General features: G+C 41.1%; 1 protein-coding gene across 17 annotated transcripts in view; it reads right to left on the bottom strand.

Annotated features, from left to right (window-relative positions):
- Positions 1–22,138, bottom strand: part of CALD1 (caldesmon 1) — a 193,841-nt gene that overhangs the window by 35,602 nt on the left and 136,101 nt on the right. Inside the window, exon 1 of one of the 17 annotated variants that reach the window (XM_080600221.1) lies at positions 19,223–19,440. The exons of 15 other annotated variants lie outside the window; for them this stretch is intronic. In XM_080600221.1, coding sequence (XP_080456347.1) covers positions 19,223–19,269 — 47 coding nt within the window. In that variant the 5' untranslated portion in view covers positions 19,270–19,440. Of the gene's footprint in view, positions 1–19,222; positions 19,441–22,138 lie in introns of those variants that run through there. One more of the 17 variants, XM_080600222.1, reaches the window with a different exon arrangement.

Below are 22,138 nucleotides of genomic sequence, written 5' to 3'. Positions count from 1 at the left end.
CGCATAGTAACACTACCTGCCCTCGATGAGTCATAAGTGAAACCTGATGAATCTTTTTCATTTTTCATAATGGTGTAATATAAATAAATAATAATAATTTAATAATAATAATAATAATAATAATAAAGAATAAAAACATCAAAACACTAATTTAAGCTGGATCAAACTACTCCATTCGAGATGAGGCAGGGAGAAAGAAGAGCTCTGGATCTGAGCTCTGACTCTACCTTAGGTGTGTCAGAAATATGGGGGGAGAAATTCCAAATAGAACAAAAGCCTCTGGGTGTAGATTTTTAACTCAAATAGTTCAGGTCTGTCTTTTCTTTCCCCCATGATTCACTCAGATGCTGATCTGTCCTCCCTCTCCTAAGTGCAAAAAACACCTTGCATTCATGGAACTGGCTGCCAACACATCCCTCAGTTAGAGGCAACCGTACCTATTTAGCAAGCTCTTTCCCACATACCTTTGTTACTTGGAAGCCTTTATGGGTTTCACTGTACATATGCTACAGATTGATTTTCTCTGCCCAAAAAATAAGATAATTCATCCCAAATGAAACTACTGCACTTCCACTTGCAACCTGACTTTATAACTTCACCCTTCATTACCTAACACCACAGAAGTTGAAGAGACATCTTCGTACTTGCATATCTCCTAATTGATGGCAGAGGGAGTACATCAGTAAAATGTCCTTGATGACAAATTTCACTGCCAAACTCAGTCTATACAAGCTGCATTTTTTTGCCTTCTGCACTGTTAGAAAGCCTATCTGTTTACTCATTCTATTCCTAAAAGGATGGGTGCGGTGAGAGGGAAAGGATGGGCTCCGTTATAAAACCCACTGGAGAGTGCTCATTGAGTCACTATCAATATTTGGTCAAGTTTTATTTATGATTGCATGTTTTCATTTTTTTATTGTTCACTTAATTTGTGTTATGATAGGCACACCTCAAAATGTGAAAATAAAAAAGCAATCAATCTTCACCTCCAAAATACAACAAATGCACATGCTTTCAGAGTATTACATCTCTGTCAAGCTTTGCATGTCAAATGCCAGCTGTATTTCATTCAAGTCATGGGGGGGGGGGGGGGGGGGGGTAGGGCAGAATTGTCGAGAAAACTATTTCTTCTAATCATTCCTCTATAATTCAAGGACAGCTGTCAGTATTCTGCTCAGACCTGCTCAAGAAGATTCATTTTTATGATGGAACAAGCAGAATTTCAGTCCAAAATGCTCATGTTTCAAAAAGATGTAGTGAGTGAAAACAGGGGATTATGATGGAGACATGCAGACATGCCACCACAGTTCTCACTCCAATGCTGTGCATGAATGCTGTTATTAACACCCATATTTTTCACATATTTCTTGATTTGACATGCACCATTTTTTTCACATTGAATGTAGAAGAGACAAATGGATAAAATTAACCAATGGCTGGAAATTAAACCCAGAAAATTAAAACTGGAAATGAAGCATATGTTTTTAACAACGAGGTTGATTAAATATACAAGAAATGATGGAATATCCATCTTAAAATGAATGCCTTTTTGGACATTACACTACAGTAAAATACCAATTCTTGGGCTCACTACAGACACAACTTGGTAAATTTCCATTATCTGTTACGTATGGAAAGTCAGACTAGATGATACTGTGGCTCCTGCTGGACTTAAAGAGTCTTCCATTTACAGAAAGTATGTGACTTCTCATTCAGTTCACAATTCATCTCTGTCTCACAAATATTTTTACTCTTTTCACCCACACATTCTCCAGAACTACACAGCCAATACTACTGACTTGGCAAATTATCCAGAAAACATATCCACATGGCTCTTTGTGAAAAACAGATTGACACACCTTTCAATGTAGTCCCTTCTCATTTACACCATTTTTATACTAAGGCCTTCTAGTATCCCTTATTTTTCATAACTCCAAAGGATTATCATTATTATTACTATTTTCTGCTGGGTAACCACCTGTTCTGTGGGTTAGGAGAAGGATGGTCTTTCTGCTGAATCTGGCATCCTTAATTTCCTATCATACCTTTAGAAGCCTCCCTTCTCTTACTTTAAACCTTGATCTAAAATACGTAAAACATAGAACAATGTGTATTTCAACAAATACAATTTTTCTTAATCTGTGCAAAATCTTCAGATCATTTATGTAGGTTAACAATCTGACTGTGAGATTGTTATTTTGTTTTCATGAAAAAAAGAGCTAAATATGGGAAAGAAATGGTCTTCTGAGAGGTCCAGTTTCCATATACTCTTCTTTGTAGTTTCTTTCATCCTGATGTTTTTGACATTTAGTTTTGTTCACAGGTAAGGAAAGAGTAGGTGCACTGCTCCCTTTAACAGTCTGATTCTTAAAAATCTAACTAGAAAGCAACCCCCATAGAAGAAAAAAGCATAAACAGTGATACGCAAGCCAATAACAACCAGTGAAAGTGACTCCATATTGATGAGAAAAATACTTGTTTTTTACCAAGTAATTCATGCCAAAAGTAGACAGGGAACTTATTTCATTACTGAAGATGGCATTGAAGCCTTTAGCACAGATTCTGGCTTCACAAACTACTGGGTTCTGCCGAAAATGTACATTCCAGTTCAGTAGCAGCCCAGGATTTTCTTTGCCCTGCCGCCTCATTTCTTGCAGCCTTCTGTTTGTGATAAGACTGCTGCTTTGGTTTTAGATTCAAGCCCTAAAACCTGGGCCTTGTAGCTTTGAGCCAGTCTGTAATATCACTGCATGGTTCTGCACAAAGGCAGAATAACTCATGCACGCGCCTATTTTTTTTTTCCTCATGGCTGAAAACCGATGATCTGTTTCATAATATGAAATGCAAGCAGATTCTCCGACCGCATCCAAATAACTCTGGTAAATTGCCTGTGAGTACCTCAGCATAAATTGCATGCAGGGCTGCTAACATGAAGGGTAAAAACCTTCAGCTACTGAGACAATGTCAAATTTGCCTCCAACATATATTATATTTAGATAAAAGCGCTTGCTGGAAAAGTCCCAGGGAAAAGCATGTAATTCTCTCAATATGTGAAGTCTGTAATACTTTACAGTTATACTTCATCCATGATAGACTTGACATTGACCAGTCAGTAAGCAGTCCAGTGTATTTAATCTGTTTTAATTCAGAATTTTCACATGAAAAGAAATATAAATGAATAAACAAATAAGCAGATGAGTAGAAAATAGTAATTGGCCAAGCTCCTTCTAGCTGGTAACTATTGCTTTTTTACTGCTTTTCTTGAAGTTTAGTGGAACTCACCCAGAAACCTGTCTCCTGGTAGATGACAAACACACAAAGAAGTGTACAAAACAAGTTTACTTTTTCAGATTTAAAAAAAAAAAAAGGAGAAAAACACAGTTTCTGTTCATACCCCTGTGGATGGTGTGGTATTTGTTGACTCTATAGCAAATTGCTTTCTGCTTGCTGCCACCACCTCCAGTTTCTAGTGCTTTATTGCATATAAAATTCAAAATTATTTATGCCACATCCTTACCCAGTAATGTCAGGCATCTGACTGTTGAGGATAATGGGCATTTTGCCTAGCTGAGGCATAAGTAAGTACTTACAGGACTCACCCCAGAATATACAATCCACAATTGCTACAAAGCCAAAACATAAATTTTCTTTCTTGTGGTTTTGGGCCCCTGTACTCAATAAGGCTTTCAAGGCACTTTTATACCTCAAATTGCTAGCTTACTGAATGTATACACAGTTCAGATCCAACTCCTCCTCTTTTGTATTTCATTACGTAAAAAACCCTAACTGATATGATTGAGAGGTTTACTCAAGACAGAAGGAATTAAAAGTGAAGAAAGACATCAAGATTTGTAACTTTAAAAATATCCCCTACATATTGAGAATTATGGTCTTTCTAGAAAATATGTAAGGGGTTTGAGGAGTGAAACCAACATTTTCTTATGTCACCTTTAGACAAACTGATGTGTCCAATGTGTCATGCTCAAAATACAAAGTTCTGTGTTTTCTCCAAGAATCATTTGAATCCATTCAAAATTCGTGGTATCATCTGTAATGTCTATCAGAGATCTCCAAAAGAAGGCAAGGAAAAGAAATACAGCACAGGGAGGAATTCTGCACCCAAAGGATATACTTCGATGGGGTAAGCTAGAGGATAAAGAGGGGTTAAAATGCAATAGAATCAGCTTATTTGTTAGACTGATGTAAGTATCTTCTAGTTGAATTTAGCCGTTGGGTTTCTTAGACTTGGGATTTGGGTGCAATAGCAACTGCAGCATTTCTTGTGTCAGGCTTTTTACAGTATTCTAGTGTTTCTTCCTAACGGTTGAATTCTGAGGGTAGCAATGGCATGAAGCACATCTTCCAGAAAGCCCTGTAAGCACCACCTTGGCTAGGTGAGTTAAAATCCAGTTTACAGAAGATGGTGCTCAGAATACTTGCTGCCTCCACCCTAGTAGCTCCAGTAGCAACAGTAACAAGGGGATATTTTCACTAAGTTTCAATATAGAGACAAAGGCAAGGAGGAAGGCTGGAAGGAGAATTCGCTTTCATTGTTCTCTGCACAGTGCATAGCCTATTGCTTATCCCTGTAACTGCAGCAGATAATGTTTTGTAAAGCAAATAAAGTTTAAACTAAAACCAGAAACAAACAAACAAACAAATAAACAACAACAACAACAAAAAACTTCTGGTGTTATTTTTGAATTCCAAACCAGTATGCTGCATCCTCCCAAATTAGCAAACAGGAAAGAAGCTATGATTTCAGGAAAGCAGAAACTGAATGATTGTAAGTTATATGCATATCGCTGACCTGGAAACCCAGTCCCTTGCCTTTCAGTTTCATCTGTTCCTCTATTTTTCACCCTGGTTTCCTACTCTTTGAAGGCTTGTTTAATGCAGCACACTAGGAAATTGAGAGCCTCTTAAATCAACACTTGCATTTCATTCCCTTCACAAAGACTAATAGGGTAGCTGCATTTTAAGAGCACTGCATTTTAAAGGGAAGTACAGGACCACAGAAATAGGTCTCGTACATAGGAAGCTTCTTTAATTTCAACCTGTACTAGCTCCAGGTTGAACATCATACAAGAACAAACACTGAAAAAGTCAACATAGAGAACCACGGGATTCATAAACATCCCATCCAATCTCAGTCACACACTAACCCTCCATCATGATGCACAACCTACTCACAATCAACTGCCAGCATTCACCCTTCATCCTGCCAAAACAAGACATGAAAGTTGAGAAGAAACACATTTTTGATCTTCTGAGATGACCAGGCACCAGGACTGACTGGGTGAGAAGCTCTGCCATGAACATCCAGCACGGGGACATTCACTCGTCTCTCTAGCCTCTGCTGCGCCAGGGCCTGGAAAGCCAAATTCCACCATGACTGGCAAAATGGACAGTGTAGGATAGTAGGTCACAACTACCTGGTCTTCATATCACCTGGTTACTCCTTTGTCCTTGCCTGAAATGTTGTGTAATCTGAAATGACTAGAAATGGTCAGACACAGCTATTTTTATTGCTCGATTCGTCAAAAGTAAGGGTGTTAGCATTAACCCAGGCTCTGTGAAGCATCAAAACTCCTCTATATTTCCCAGGGGATTCAAGATTGTAACTAAATTACTATTGCTCAGAACCAGACAGGTCCCTGAAGATGTCTGCTGTAACTTTCAGAAGTGCAGCAAACTCAGTCCTCCACAAACAATGTACAAGGCATATATTTGCACATAGGGAGCCTGGAAAAATAATTTTACCAGATAATCGTTTAGATAATCACAGAATAATCTTTTTGTTCATCCACTCTTCCTGACACAAAATATGCAAGAGTAGGACACAGCCTTAACATACCGCAGCAGACTAAATATTGAAATAAATGCTGCAAACAGGAAGGTAGTCGAAATGCAAGAAAAGAATACGCACCAAAACAGAACGGGCTGCAAAGCCTTGTGCTAACTGAAATAAACCACTTCAGGGGGGATACAGCATTACAAATACATTCATTGCTACACCATATGGTGAACAGGAAAAAAAAAAATAATGAAACTCAGATGTCTCAAAGTTTTCTAGTACCAATTCCCCATACACACAACCCATGGATGCTGTGCAGGTGCGGATTTGGTTTCAAGGGAAATTCATGACTGTTCACTTTTAACATGGACAAGCATCTGTCTCTTTCTCAGGTGTTTAAGAATCCTACTGTCAACAGTCAAGGTGATTAGGAGGCATTTTCAGTGAGACAGCGGAGGAATTATGAGTGCAGATCCTGTCATTTGCTAACAGGATTAGGGGCAGATACATTCCATGCATCTCTCTGAAAGTTAATCCTGATGTGTCTTTCACCTTCATGAAAGGTAAAAAACCCTTCCATAAAACAGGCCTGTACACATATGCAAGGTCACGTACGGCACTTTGAACAGCACACTAACGTCACAATGATTTGCAGACATCATATAATAGCACTGCGCAATTTAAACAGCTGGAAATTTGACATGCAGCCATTGCAACTATACTCTCATAAACACTACAAAATATTCTGGCTATATCTTTTCAAATAGCTTTCCCTTAGATCTGCCTGTTTCCCCTTACATTGCTCCATTGCGATCCTTTTCCCAGGAGAATTTACTCATAAGAAACTAGCAAAAACTCAGCGGAAAATATTGGAGAAAGCCTGCAGAAAGCTGACTCTGAATTCATGAGCACTGATCAATCACCCTAGAAATATGAATCAAGTCACCATGGTGCTTCAAAAAGGGTAAAAAAATTAAATAAAATTCATGGAACTCTAGAGTCCAACAAAAACATCTTTCACTTCAAATATTCACTAACAAATTAGCTACAGCATGAGTTATTCACAGGAAACACCCAGATAAAAACTAGGAAACTAAAGAAAATAACAATTTTCTTGCCCTGAAAGTGCCCATGGTCTGTAGACTTCCAATGGGACACATACAGCTCTTCAAGTCACAAGAATGCACCTAACTCACAGAAACTACACCACAGACATACTGTGGCAGTATAAGGGGCTTTTTCCACGATATATAGCATGTTTCCAAATCACAGTAACTATTATGATATGCTTTTTTATTATTATTATTCTGGAACAGCAGTTCCACATGCGGAGCTGGTCTGTAATACCTATTGCAAAATGCTTTATGCTGAAACAGCCCCAAGCAGAGGAGCTCTGCATGAGCAGGGGGAGATGAGTGGCACTGCCAGCTACACATTCAGAGCAAGTTATCGATCAGGTACTGTTAGGTCTCTGGCAGCTCTTCCACTGCCAACCAGCCATCCTCTGCAGCCCCTTCACTGCTTCATGTTTGTCACACAAACCCTGGCTTTCAGTCCTTGTCCCAGCCTGTCCGACAGACAACAACCTTCATGCTCCTCCGCCACTGGCACCTGGGTGCAGGAGAAGGTGAGCAGCACCAACCTGGCCTGGGCCTATGGGCACTGGGTTGCTCCCAGATAGCAAGGATTATGCCCTCACCAGAGAGCACGGCATGATTTTGTATTATGATTTTCCTTGCCACACCACCACACAATCAAAGCACTGGCCCAAAAACCATTGCTCAGATGTCATGCAACATGCACTTTCTTTTACATGCATTTCATTATATTACTAAAAGAAATGGCAGGGAAGTCCAGGACAGCAAAGGTGAAGGAGCAAAGTGGAGACAAGATGAGACAAGTCTCCTAAGAGGAGAAGGAAATTAAGAGAAGGTGGGCAGCCAGGGTAGAGGATGGCAAAGGGCTGCCATGGAAAGAGAGAGAGATGGAACAGACTGTGAGTGGAGGTGAAAGAGAGCCCAATTCCGAAGGTGATGGGACAAGAGAAGCTAAGATTTCATCACCAAGAAGCATGGGCTTCTTAAAGACTGAACTGACATTTTTGAGGAAAGAATAATTGAAAAAAATCATCATTAAACACAAACAAAAATGTTTAAGCCAAGGCTTCTGGGATAAACCATTACATTCTGGGAGTGAACACAGACTGATGGCTATTTTCCCCTCACTGTCATTATTAACACTTGGCACTCACTAAGTTCTTTCCACCAAAAGATCTCAGTGTGCTTTACAAATGTTAATTAAACCTCGCAACCCCTTCTGGCTTCCGCATGCCAGGTATTATTATTACTATAATGGTAGTTTATGGAATGGAAAAACAGGGACATAAAGGAATGTACTTGTTTCAGCCTAAACCACGCAGCAGATAAGATTCTCGCTTTGGCTGCGCTACTTCAGGCATGGTCCAAATCCTGTAGAAGTTACCAGGAGCTTTTCCAGCAGCTTCCAAAGGCACTTGATGCAGGTATGCCGACTCCTTCCTCCTAGGCCCACCTCTGACAGCTGTGCCATGCCGACTTCCATCACTGCACCCAAAAGCGTGTGAAAGCCACCGGCAGAACTGATTACCCTGGGACGTTTTTCGCTGGCATACAGAACAAAGAGGCGTCCTCCCCTGAGCTCTCTCTGAGCAAGTGATGGCCTGCCCCTCCTCTGTGTAATGCCTTCAGTTACCAGGTACTTCCAAATCAGTAGTTTACATTTTTTAAGGAGTTGTGCCAGTTGGGAAACAGGAAAGGAAGGGTGGAAAGCTACTTTACCCAGGGGAAACTTGCGGCCATGTCACTGCAAAACAGCCTCAGGCTGCACACACGGGTCAGCATGCCCCAACACAGCCTGGCACTTCTTTGAAGCACTAGGTTGTGAACCGACTTTCACTTCAGTGCCTGAAAATATGGAAAATGGGGTGCAGCTCCTCACCCTACCGTTGGGTTCACTGCCAAACCCTTCTGCTTCCCATGCTTCAACAGGTGCAAGAAGAGCCAGCTTGGTGAGATAGGACTCCCAAAAGGTGGATGAGTGAGAAAACACCTGCTCTACAGCCTGGAGATTTTAGGCATGCAGAAACTCTCAAAGACATTGCATGGGAAGGCTTCTGTGCATAGTGGCTCTCGCTACATTTTCTTCAGTGCCATGGGATAGATGGGACTGACCGGAACATAAGCCAGACCCACCAACAGTGGCCCATACAGGACTACCTCTTGATTCAAAGACAAAACATTTCCTATCATCTCACCTGCACTGCGAGATAGAGGAGTGTTTTAGGAAGCCACTGGGACTCATATCAGAAAGGCATTCGCACAACATATGGATCATTAGGAATAACAATACCAGAAAACTGGCTTTAGACTTGATCCAGACATGCCATGGTTTGTCCAAGTATCCTCTTCCCAGCAATCCACAGTAACTATTCACATATGCACACCAAGGCAACTGTAAGTGAGATGCAATTCAACTCATCCTTCTATGAAATTTCTCATTGAATTTCAGTAAAGCATCCAGAAAGGCACAGGGAGGAAAAAAAAAAAAAAAAGCACTGGATAGTAAGTATATGCTTAATACACTTTTGTGAAAATATGGCATTTGACAAATGAGGATGTAGCAATGCAAATCAGAGAATATTTGGCAACAGAATTAGGAAAAGCATGAGAGAAATTGAATTCCTGCTCTCAAAGAGTGTTGGCCAACCTCTTACCACAACTCAGTTGACAAAGACTACTGAATAAATAAGGATACAGTAATCATCTGTCTGAAAAGGATCCATTTTAGCTGCTATGAGGTAACAAAAGTATCTGGAGTTCAGCGATCCTCCAAATGGGAAAAATAAGTTAAGCTTACTTTTAACTGAAGCTAAAATGTCAGTAGCTAAGATGCTTAATGTTGGATTTAGAAGGCTTCGTTTGCCTTCTCTCCACTACAACCTTGTGCATGAGATGCTTAAACTCCCTTGTGCTTCAGCTCCCATCTGACTACAGGAGTGTTCAGTGAAAATATCATCCATTTGGGGGACTCAGAGGCTGTCGTGATGTGCGTTACCTACAACAAGAAGGTATTATAAGACTAAGCAGTCTAACAGAGGCATAAAACTTGATTCAGACACTACGACTGTCTGCCAGTGAGGTGATCTTGGATGTACTTATGGGTGCTTCTGCCAGCTCAATATGAGAGTGATTGCCAGTGTCAGTGCACAGCTATAAGTGTACACCAACAGTTTTTCTGGACCCTTGCCCAAAGTTTTCTCAGAATACTACCACAAAATTACCACAGATTTAGGAAGCTCCAGGGCAGGCCCCACTACGTACTTTCCTACTTTGCAGAGAAAACTCCCAAATGGTTTTCTCCTCCATTTCAGCTCCCTAGAAGCTTTTCCAGTTCCTTCTCCAATTTCTTCTCACATTCCAAGCAGACTGTGTCACTTCTCACCTAATGGCATTTTAATGGGTGTCTCCATCTTCTTCCTCCACACCTGTGAGCCCTGCCTTAAATTCTCCCAAGCCTGACCCTCCCTACTGCCTACCCTTGCAACACTATCAGCCTAAAGGCTGATATGCCAAAAATGGAAAAATGCCAGGTGCTGCGCCTGGGACAGAGGAATGCTGGACACAGGTACAGGTGGGGAGATGAGTGGCTGGGAGAAGCTCAGCAGAAGGGGACCTGGGGGTGCTGGTCAGCAACAGGCTGAACAGGAGCCAGCAGTGTACCCTGGCAGCCAAGAGGGTAAACTGCATTAACACAGCACAGCCAGCTGGTCAGAAGAGGTGGCTCTCCAGCTATATTTAGTATTGGTGTGGCTTCGTCTTCAATACTGTGTACAGTTCTGGGCTCCACAATACAACAGGATGCTATGGTACCTGAATGCATCTGGAGGAGGGCACCAAAGGTGGTGAAAGAGCTGGAAGGCACGTCCTGCGAGGACACCGAGTTGTCCCATGTCTGGAGAAGAGAGGCCAGGAGGCGACCTTGCTGCTCCCTGCAGCTCCCCAAGGAGGGGAAGATGCAGAGGGAGGCGCCGGTCTCTGCTCCCTGGGACTGAGCACAGGGCACGCAGGAAGAGCTGCCAGGGGAGGGTCAGGCAGGGCATTGGGAAAGTGGCTGCACCGGGAGGGGGTCAAACGCTGGGACAGGCTTCCTGCAGGGGTGGTTGATGAGCCAAGCCCTTCAGTGTTCAAGAAGTATTTGGATAATGCCCTCATGAATATGCTTTAATTTTTGGTAAGCCCTGAAGAGGTCAGGCAGGTGGATTTAGAAAATCTTTGAAGGTCCCTTCCAACTGAACTATTCTATTCTATTCTTTTCAGGATACAGGCATGCACTCAATTTGTCATGCCTCTTGGCAAGTGCTGGAAAGGATCAAAAGCTAGGCACTAAACAGCAAAATCTCTGCTTGTTATAATCTGGTAAAGTACATAACATCCTTTTCAGTGTGAGAAAACATGTTGGTAACATTTTCAGGGGCAGAATAGGACAGGGGACAGCTAGTGCTCATAGAATGTAACAGAAACAAGTACTTCACATATTCGGAGCGTTCACCCTTCTCGTTCAGGGGCTACAAGCACAGGACAAAATGGGATGTATCAAAGCCAAACTTTGTCTCCCACCTGATCACTCCTTAGGGTGTTGGGTGAGCTTGAAAGAGAGAAGAATCCAGGAAATTAAGCAAGGAATTGACCCCATGGCTATCTTCAAATGACAAAGGATCAAATGAAACTCTCAGATATGCATGACAGAAATATTTGTCCTCAACTGGATGGGCTGCAGATTACCGTTAACGCACATGCTGTCAGTGGGAAGCTTTCATGGCCATACAGATAGGGACTTGCAGGAGTACCAAAACAAGATAGTGCTGCAAAGGTGTAAAGTGAGCTTTTCAGCATACTGACAAGTCTTGAGGAGGAGTTACATTTGCAGAGAACTTCTAAACTACATTGCTTTATGGTAAATGTAATAGAGAAACTACAAGAAAGTTATTCCTCAGCCTTAATCTTTCCAACTAAAGGAGAAGTTCAGCTACCTTTTGAAGCAGATGTTACCTCTGTTACTTAGGCTTTGGGGTTTTTTCAAATGCTGAAAAAGAAGACTGCTTACATGATGTGTCTAACCGCTCTTGTTCCAGGAGGAGGCAGATGACTAAGGCCAAGATGCACAATGCCATCGTACACACCTAGAAGCCATCCCAGTGATTCCCCTCATCAGGGTGGAAGTACAAAACTAAAAATCTGCTGCTTTACAGAAGAAATACAGGTGTTACAGAAAATATGTGAAGCTATTATTTGAGACTAAGTTACAAATGGGAGTCTAATTTTGAAGAAAGTTATATGCGAGAGCATACAGTAAGTTCAGGATGCATTTCATTCATGTTTTGCAAAACATCAGGTAACACGGTAGCAAGAGTGCTTGAAGGAAAGAACAAAAGAGAAAAGGAAAGGAAGCACACAGCATAGGAGAGGCAACTGTAGCTCCCACAACCTGGCAAGCCAGGCAATACCTGAATGAAAATGAACAGAGACTACAAAGGGTCTGACATGGCCATTTCAATATGCGGCGATGGGGATGGGCTTTGTTTGGGGATGCTTAAACCTACAGAGTTAAACTTTGTGGGGCTCATCCTTCCCACAACCCTACTGCTCAGTTACAAGCTCCTCTAATTAAAAAATAAGAAAAAAAAAAAAGTGTAGTAAGGATGGTGCCAAGACGCCAACATGCCAACTTTTGTGATGCTAGAAGGTACTTCTGTAATTACACTGAAGCAACTCCAGCGCCGAACGTATTGCAGATGGAATTTGGCAAGCCAAAAATCTTTTGTTCAGAAACATGTAATATATTTTTATGGTTAAAAATCTGCAGGCAATTTGGCTATGACAAATCAAATAGAAGCCAAGGTCTCACATCCTGCAGTGACAAGTGTGTTGGTCTCAGGGACACACCTCTAGGACAGGCCTCCACGATTCTCAGAGTATCTGGGGAAGCAAAACAAGTGCATATAGAATACTTTTGCATGAGTGACTTTCACTTTTTCTGAAATGCATAGCAGACCAGTTAGGAGATGTTTTCTTAACAAGGTTTTTAACTGTCTGGAACAAGAAGCATCTTTGTTGTTGTTGTTGTGTAATACGGTAACTTTTACATGGAGGTCCCACACTAGCACCAGGTCTCCTTAACAGAAGCATAAAGCAGAGTGAAAGTGATCTGAAAAAGACTCAGAGTTCAGAATAAAAACTGCTTATATGGAGTTAATCCCTACAGGCCAGCACGCCACGTTTTGCTGGAGTTGCTTGCTGCTCATGAGAATCCAAATAGTTCTCAGTATTGTTTAGTCAACGTATATGAAAAAGTAGTGGATGGAAATTAAAAACAAAGATTACAACAAAATCAGCCAAGTCCCTGATATTTAATAGAGATTCCAGCTTTGAGGAAGAAGGGTCTGAATACAAATAGGTATCAGACAAAAAAAAAAAAAAGATAGACATATATATATACGCAAAAATGAAATGGTTGCACAACAACCTTTTGGGAGTAGCTTACTTCTAACAGTGCATCTGTGCATACTGTTTAACGTGATCTTGTTCATCCAATCCCTACTACTAACATGTTTATTTTTCTTTTCTGCTTTATTATCATCTGAGTTTATCTTTCACATCCTTTGCCTACAGTGAACTAACTTCAACAATAACAGGATAGGTACTCTCAAATTATTATGTTGGGGGAAAAAAAAAAAAAGAAGAGGAAAAATGCTTCACAAGGGACATAATCAAACTTATAATACTCTGAAGAAAAGAAATGAGTGACAGAAAACTGGCCAATTACTGACTAGGTAAACTGTTTTTCCTCTTACAGTCAAGGAGCCATGCAAGGGGCACTGGGTAGGAAGGGGGCAGCCACTTTACATCACTTGTGGTGTCCTGGTGCAGCACTGACTGAATTTTAGCAGAGCTGACACTTGGTTTGACATTTCATTTACCAAGAAACAAACAGAGACTAAGGAAGAAAAGAATTTAGATACCAACTTCTGTCCTCGCTTGCAACTTTGCTCATCATAACTCAGCTTAAAACCGGAGGAACTCTACTGAGTTCAGATCTGTGCTGGAGCCTGTATTTAAGCCTCGGATGCGTTACTCATTCCTGGAATTCAATGTAAGCCTTCAAAGCAGTTTGAAAGAAAAACAGATGAGCACTTTAAAGTGTCAACTAACTCTTGCAATTTATATTTTCCTTCAATGATGGATGTTTGAGGATAGACAAATTGGATCATAATACCTCGGACTAAAGTGTGATTTTTTTTGTCAACTTCACAAACTGTTTAAATACTTTAGATATACAACCACCCCCCATGGAAATCTGTGTTTCAGTGTGCCTGCTGTTCCCTAGAAGGTGATTACAATATGGCACTGTTAGGCTTGCAAAAACTTCTCATTACCACATCCAGTTTGTGTGTCACAGGGAGATTTCACGGCACTGCTGAACACTTGTGAAAAAGAGAAGGAAGAGGGGAGGGGGGAAGCCCTCCCTGACTGTCTGCTCTGCAAAGGATTTGAACTGCAGAAAAGAGGAACCATGTCAGCAAATGCCAAACCAATGCGATACCTGCCAAACCGCACCTTATCCTTCTCAATCAGCAAAAAAATTATCCGCTGCCTGATTTCTCTTACCTCACCAATAAAGCGCTAGGTTTTTTCCCTTATTAGGACAGTCTCCATGCTGTAAAATTCTGGCTCTAATAAGTGGCTTTAACAATATGTGCTGCACATCAGCACAAAAAGAAAGCAACTAATAAAAATAAAACACAGGAGGAGAATAAAAGGGCTGAGTCCTAAACTAAAAGGGACGACATCAGCTTAGTTTGGGCTCCAAAATTTGATCATAGATTTTATAAAATATAGAATTGAAATTGGAATGGATGAATGCATAAAGGCTAACATTATACAGATATGTAATTATAATCTTGGCCTCACAGCTACTTATACATGTAAGCAGCCTAACTGAGGTCAGAGAGACATTTTTATACACTTCAGTGCTTAGTACATTAAACTATGGTAAAGAAAGTTTTCTCTGTGTGTTTTCTTTAAGAAAGTAAAATCAAAAGCAGTGAAAAGTTACAAAGTTAAGTCTGAGCATTTCAGTTATTCAAACAACTGATGGAATTATCTCACTTGGTTGGATTTTTAAATGTGTGGATTTCAAGTATCCAGTTTACTGCATCTACATTGCACTACTCAAATTGGACAGAAGAGCACAGAGGTCATGAAATAATCACCAGAGAATTTCTTCCCCATCCTTCTGGACCTTCTTGTTTTATTCCAAATGTGGAAAAGGGTGGAGGGGGAGGCCCGGGATTGCAGGTTTGGCAGGGAAGGAAAGGCAGGGGTATGAAGCAGACAGATGAATTTCTGCCGCCCCCCATCCCACACAGCCACACCTATGCCAACAGGGTGGCTGTGAAGGACCTATCTGGATTAAAGATCTGCATTAACAAGGAATTTTCTAGTTTTGCTGAAGTAGGAAAAAAAAAAAAAACATTTGTCAAAGTGAAGTGATATGGAAAATGCTCAGGATTGCTTTATTTTAATTCAGCCTGAAAGAAGGCGGCAAATCTTTCATCTATTTTTTTTCTTTTAACTTATTTTTTCTTTTAAATTTAGGTCAATTCTGTTTGGAAACAAAAGATCAGAATGTTTTGTTTAAAAAAAAATGCAAAGAGGAAACTCAATAATTTATTTAGAAAAAGTGTCCAAAACTTAATTAAAAACAAAAAAAACTTGTTTTCATTTAGACAAAGCTAGTCTCAGAATTTGATGAATTCCCAAACAGAACTCTGTCCTGAACTCTCTTAATTTTTCTTGGTTTTACTAAATTTCCTGTTAATGAAAAATAGTTCTTTGAGCTCACCTCAGGCTTTCGGATTCCCAGAGAGCAGCACCAGGTTGAGTCTGATACCTCTCACCAGTGTCCTGGCTTAAACAGGGTAGAGAACTGAGCTTGGGGTTTTTGAGAACTAATCTTAGAAATTTGGCTTTTACAGAATCATGACTTTAAACTCAGGTGGGTGCCCAAAACTCCACACAGATTAATCCAGCTTTGTGCCCTCACCCCTCAGTGCCTTGCTTGTGTTGGAGGAAAAGAGGCACCTCAGAAATCTCAGAGATGTTTCCTAACAGACCTATCCTTTCTCTGCCATAATGTTTCCACCAAGAAGGATAATTTCACTCAGAAATGTTTCAGCTCATCAAAAATTTCTTCTGACACACTATGAGGAAAGTTCCTAAATCCAGCATAAAAATCTTGAAGTGGACATTCAGTCTCCAATAGCCCATGTCCCTGATGATGTGTAAACCAGACACAAACCCTATGTAGTGCACTTTGGCAGTGACAACTAATGCATCAAGAATGCTCTGTGCACAAGAAACATTATTACCAGAGTGTTTGACATAAATATGGTCCACACAGAGATAAATATATCTGCATCAAAAGCACTCACCTATCATCCCAAGTGTTTTGGGCTTCGTCCCTAAGCATAAGGCATTGATGTGCAACTTGGATATAAGCTGTACAGCTCAAAAATGGACAGGACAGTGTAAGGGGATAAGCCACTTTCAGAGACTGACTGCTGTTCAGAGTTTTCAAAATGGACACAAATAGGCTTGCTGCAAGCTAATATCTTCACGTATCTGGTGTCTAGTTACATTATGCCCATCTTATTTTTCCTCGGTAATCTAAAAAGGCTTTTGCAAATTAAGGATTCAGGCTATTGCCCACTGGGGAACAGGAATGAAAAGCATGTCCAACAGAGAAGATCAGTAAGAAGGAAAAAGATGGCTTCAAGTGAAAATGAACAATATTTATCTTCAGAGCAGAATTAACCAGATGACACAATGCCGCCATCATTTCTGCTGTCTGTGGAGATGTAAGGTGTCTTCTTCCACCCTTCTCTTCTAATAAAAAAAAATATAGTCAATTATCTGTCTTGAACATCCATCCAAGAAACAGAAAAGATATACAAGACTATAAGGAACGAATCAGAAAATACTGTGAAGGTGAATTTCCAACATCCTGACCTCCAACAAACAATCTGTGAAGTACGAACAAAAGTTATAATTTACTGGAAGAAAACATTCTACCTGTTGGCAAAGAATATTTCTGCATTCCTTAGAAACTTGCACAGTAAACACTTATTTGAGTGTCCAGCAAAGTGAGCCAATTCAATCCTTATACATTTACTTAGCAGTCTTTATATTTTCAGGCCAACCGGAATGATTTCTTGGCTATGATGAGAGCTTCTGCTTTTAATTTCCAGCATATCAAATGCTAACAGGATTATATTCAACTATTTAGCAATTACAGGATTTTCTACAAGTACACCAAGAGCATAGAAAGTATCTTTAAATGCTGCAGCTGAAACTATCATATAAAGAGGCCATTAGAGGACATTTGCAAGAAGTTAGAATTCTTATTGTACCTCATTCAAAGCAGTGCAGTAACAGCTTCCAGCCTTTCCCTGGAAAGTCTCCAGAGAGTTCACTTATATGGATTTTAATACTCCTTTTTCTTTTCCATTGCAACCTCCTGAGAAGGCATGAGCACTTGGAATGATTACGTTATGCCTTAGCCTGGGAAGGGCAGTATTTCATCATGTATTTCACTGAGCAATGCTTTGAAGAAGCCTTTGTGGGTAATGCTAAAGGTGTCTTCCCCACTTTTGGCCTGAGGTCATGTACGTGTTTGTTAAAAGGGAATAAATCAGTTTCCAAATTTTGGCCACACATTTCATTTCTCTTGAAAGTCCTTGCCCCAAGAGAGCTTTGCTGTTCACCAGATATGCTACTGGAAGCCTTGACAAAAGAAAATCCATGTCTGGTTGTCAAGGTGTGTCTGCCCTTGTTTAGAAGCTGCTACAAGGATACAAATCACCCAAGACACAGAAAACCAGGAGTACGGTAGGTAATCATGTTTCAAGAGAAAAAGAATTGAATTGCCTTCACTCGGACATAATTTCACTGACTTCAGTGGCTTCATTTCACATAATGTAACTGTGGGTGCTAATGCAGACACACACTAGGGTACTCCTCCCAGCGCTCGCCCAATGCTTCAGAGAGGCACAAGGCACAAAGCCAGCAAGTTGCTGGTTCCCACTCTTACCCGAGGGAAGAGCATAGAAGAACCTCTCTCAGCAAGGATATCCAAAGATTTCTGGTTTTGTAAACAAAACAGTCAGACTCTGTCCAATCTAGCTAAACTGGCCCCAGTGCAAGCCAGTGAGTAGGGTCTGAAGGTCACCTCGGAGCCTCCAGCCTCAGTTACGGCACTCCGGGCCAGCTCCCCACACTAGGTGCCAAGAGTCCAGGTTTCCACCAGCTATATCAGCACCAAAATGCCTAAATCTCAGCAGCTTCTCCTCTCCCTTCCACTCCCTTGCTTTCCCCTCACAACGGTTGCGGTGAAGCTGGTTCCCTGCCTGGGCAGCTCCCCATTCCCATACAGCGATATGGGAGGGCTGGCAGCCGTGGCTTGTGGCCATGTTTCACCACAGACCAACGCAAAACAAGTTTATTTGACGTGCTCTTAGTTAAATTAGTATTTATTGCCCAATATCTGAAATCATGATGAAGGATTTCAGATTCCTGGAAGGGACTTCTTGGAGGGGTTGAGTTTCAGAAATCTCTGAGCTCCCTCCCTCCGTACAAGAGCACAGGATTTGATGCTGGAAACTCCAAAAACCAGCACCCAGAAATCCCAGTCTCTTTTGAAAATCTCTCCCAGATTTTAAACAAAACCCTGGCATAAATCACTTCACAGTATTTTAGAAACATAGTAGTGCCCTGTTTCCCACTCATCAACATATAAAGCAGACAAACAAAACAACAAAACAGGACCCAAATAAACCAGATAATTTGTCCAGCAATTTTGCACAGGCTAATTGATTTTCTTCTCTTGCTTCCCTCCCACATTCAGAGCTGAATGTGCCATGAGGACTTTATTTACACAGTGAATTAAGCAAGCTGAGTTATGTGAAAGTTTTCACACAAACTATGAAACTTCTGTAAACTTCCCATTAACAGACGTCTGATTAGCAACCAACCCTTCCAACGTATTATTCTGCCACTGAATAAAGCACTGAATAAATTCTGCAATTTTGATAAAAAAAAAAGATACATATATGTGAAGACTATTCCTTTAGACAATATTCTACATAGCACAATATAGCAAAAAGAGGAGCAAAAGAACCCGGTCTGCATCCAAGGCTTACTGCCCCCTTCAACCAACTTCCGAACTTTTTACACCATTCTGTCCCCCTTTCCCATCAACACCATCCAGCCCTTGCTACACAACACCAAATGGCTAAATCCATACAGATATCAAAATAAATAGACAACTCACTTGGAAAGACTTGACAAGTTCTGCCTGCAGTATGATCTGCTGATCATGTCTGCAGCGTATGAATCAGTGCAAACTGCTGCCAGCTCCAGGGAGCAAATGGACAGATGATCAGGGCGTGGAATGAGATAATAAAAATGCCATTATCCTTTCAGGCATGCGAGACTCATTGGATGCTCTTTCCACCCCACAGGTTAACCATTTGGTCGGTCCTTAGCTCCTGTAATGACACACGCTATTTGCCTATTGTGAAGCTCATTATCTATCTGGTATCCTCCTCCCCTCCCTTCACCCCCCTTTGCTCCCTGATCATATGATTATTAGCTTTTTTACTGTATTCTCTCTAATAGATGCTCTTTGCTATGTCTGGACCTCCAACTGCGGAAAATCCTGTAGATTTCTCAGTTGTACAAGTTGATCGACAAATGCTTGCTTCCCATTCAGCTTTCACAAAAAGTGCTTTTATTGCAGCAAGCCTGTCCGAGCACCGAGCAGCCTGAGCGCTGTGCAGAGCTGCCTTCACAAGTATTTGCTTGTAGGGAAGTCACATTCCAGCCTGCCAAGAGATGATGAGGGGAGAGGACCTAAATATAAAACAATGGTCCAGGACCCAGTCCTCCCTTTTCATCATAAATCATTGCCTGAACATATTGTAGGCACTTGCATCCAGTCGAATTTGTGAAAGGTCAAGCTGGATCAGGCAGCTCAAAAGACAAGAGCGTGATTGCCGAACAGGGACAGATCCAGGGAGGTGGGAAGGAGCTGCAAGCTCAGCGGCAGTTAGGATAAAACCACCTTGTGTTTAGCAATGGGATTAAAAACAGGGCTGGAGCTAAACCCAACCTAACAGACTCTCCTTAACGTTCTTCCATCTAATCCAGTGACTGAGGCAGGAAATAGAAATGCAAACAACGTAATTTAAATGGAGGCACCATCAGTTACCACGATTTCACATGCTTGGCTCTCATGCCCCTCTGAGCCTGCATATGCGAGTAAACTGAAACAGCTTACTGTGCAGTCCTGCAGCCATTCCACCCCAGGCTGCGATCTTGTTAAACCTCATAAATTACAGGGGTGGGTGTGGATGGATTAGTACTCCAAAGGGAAATCTCTACAGCAAACTCACCCTTTGTGGGAAGGAGCGAGCGGGTTCAGTAGGTGGCACTCTTACTTTGGAGTGAGCACTGACCGAGTCAATCCATTCTGTCTGAAGCCATGAAGGATGCTGGATGTCCAGGGAGGAATCATTCAGACAATTTTCTTCTCAGAGTTTGCAAGAAACCTATGGCTGCACTTGGCATAGGGCACTGATACTCATTTTATGTTCTGCTCAAATACTGCAGTCATTTATTTATTTCCTCCTGAAAAAATCCCTTTACAGTTTCCAGGTGATTATTTTTGTGAAAAGGGAACAGTTTTGTGCCTTACAGATTGGTGAAGGATTCTCATCAAGAAGGTACTGGCTTAGGTTTTCACACAGAAACAATAACCCAAGAAATTGCTATATCTTCATATGTACTATCTGAAGACCTTTGTTTTAGATTATATGTCAAAAAAATTTGAAAAAAAAATCCACTTTATCCATCTTTTACCATATAAAATGTAGGGGAAGTCTGGGCTGAAACAAGAAAAGGCCAACATTGCTGACTGCAAATGAAGAAAAATATGAATTCCACTTCTGTGGTGGCAGAGAGACTTGCAAGTGAGATGAGAGTGCAGCAGTCCATCTCCATTTCTTTTACTTTGTCCTCAAGTGAAAGAGGGTACATAAGGCAGTGTGAATGTGAAGAGTCCTCAGAAAATACCAGTGAGAAGGGAGTCTCCTGAGAAGACTCCTGGAAAAGGCATTTCCATGATTGGCAAATTACAGAAGTAGAATTCTTTCCTCTGGAACAGCATTAGTTAAACAGAGATTGTGCCACTGTTCTGCCAAAACATACATTTTAATCAGATGCTAGATCCAAGAGTTGATGTTTATGAAACTATAAACTGGGCTCCAATGCAGCCCTACAGACTTCTAATAGATGTCTGTATTTACTACTGTGTCACAAACAGATTTTTATTTATTTTTATTTTTTTCCATTTGAGTGAGTTCTAAGTCCTTTGCAATCCATTCTGGAATATTTAGGTTACTGCAGGGCTCACAAACAAAACTGCCTCCACATGGGATAAAAATAACAGCAAAATGATTATCTTCTAAAATCTCACAGTACTCCTTCAAAAAGTACTCCCTCCTTGGAGATGTTCAAAGCCTCCTGGACATGGCCCTGAGAAACCTGCTCTAGGGGTCTGTGCTTGAGCGGAAGGTTGGACCAGATGGCCTCCTGAGGTTTCTTCCAACCTCAGCCATTCAGTGATTCTGTGAAGAGCTCAAGATTTTTAAAAATATCCCACTGCCCCAACCACCGCGCAGATTCTGGCTCTATGTGGCAAATCTGACTTATTTGTTGGCTCATTAGGAATAGTAGAAGCCTCTCGCACTCGTAGTAAGACCCACAACTGTTTTAAACTACCCCCTTAAAGGACAGTCAGAAGAATCACAATTTTTTTCTTTGCTTTTCCAAATAATGTTTTTAATTATAAAAAGTCTGGAGGAGCACTTACAGTCTAGATAATAACCACTGTGTTAATGATTTACATCGTCTAACTATTTTTGATTTGGGGCAAGACTTCTAATACCAAATTCCATCTTCTTGCCTATAGTTTTCATCTCTACAGCGCTACTAGAACATATACCTTTTGTCCACTCAATTCTTAAGCAATCATCAATGCTGACCATGCAAGTGTATCCTCAGCTTGGGTCATCTTTGCCCGCAAATGAAGAACTGAAGATAAATAAGGCAAGCAAAACTCCACTCCCAAACAGTCTCTGTGCCCAACTGGCTGTCACACTCATCTACAAAAGGTGTCCTTCTCAAC

Source organism: Anser brachyrhynchus (genome assembly GCF_964034855.1).
Source record: "Anser brachyrhynchus genome assembly, chromosome: 1".
NCBI lineage: Eukaryota > Metazoa > Chordata > Aves > Anseriformes > Anatidae > Anser > Anser brachyrhynchus.
The sequence above is the reverse complement of the archived record's forward strand: the minus strand, read 5'-3'. Positions and strand labels throughout refer to the sequence as shown.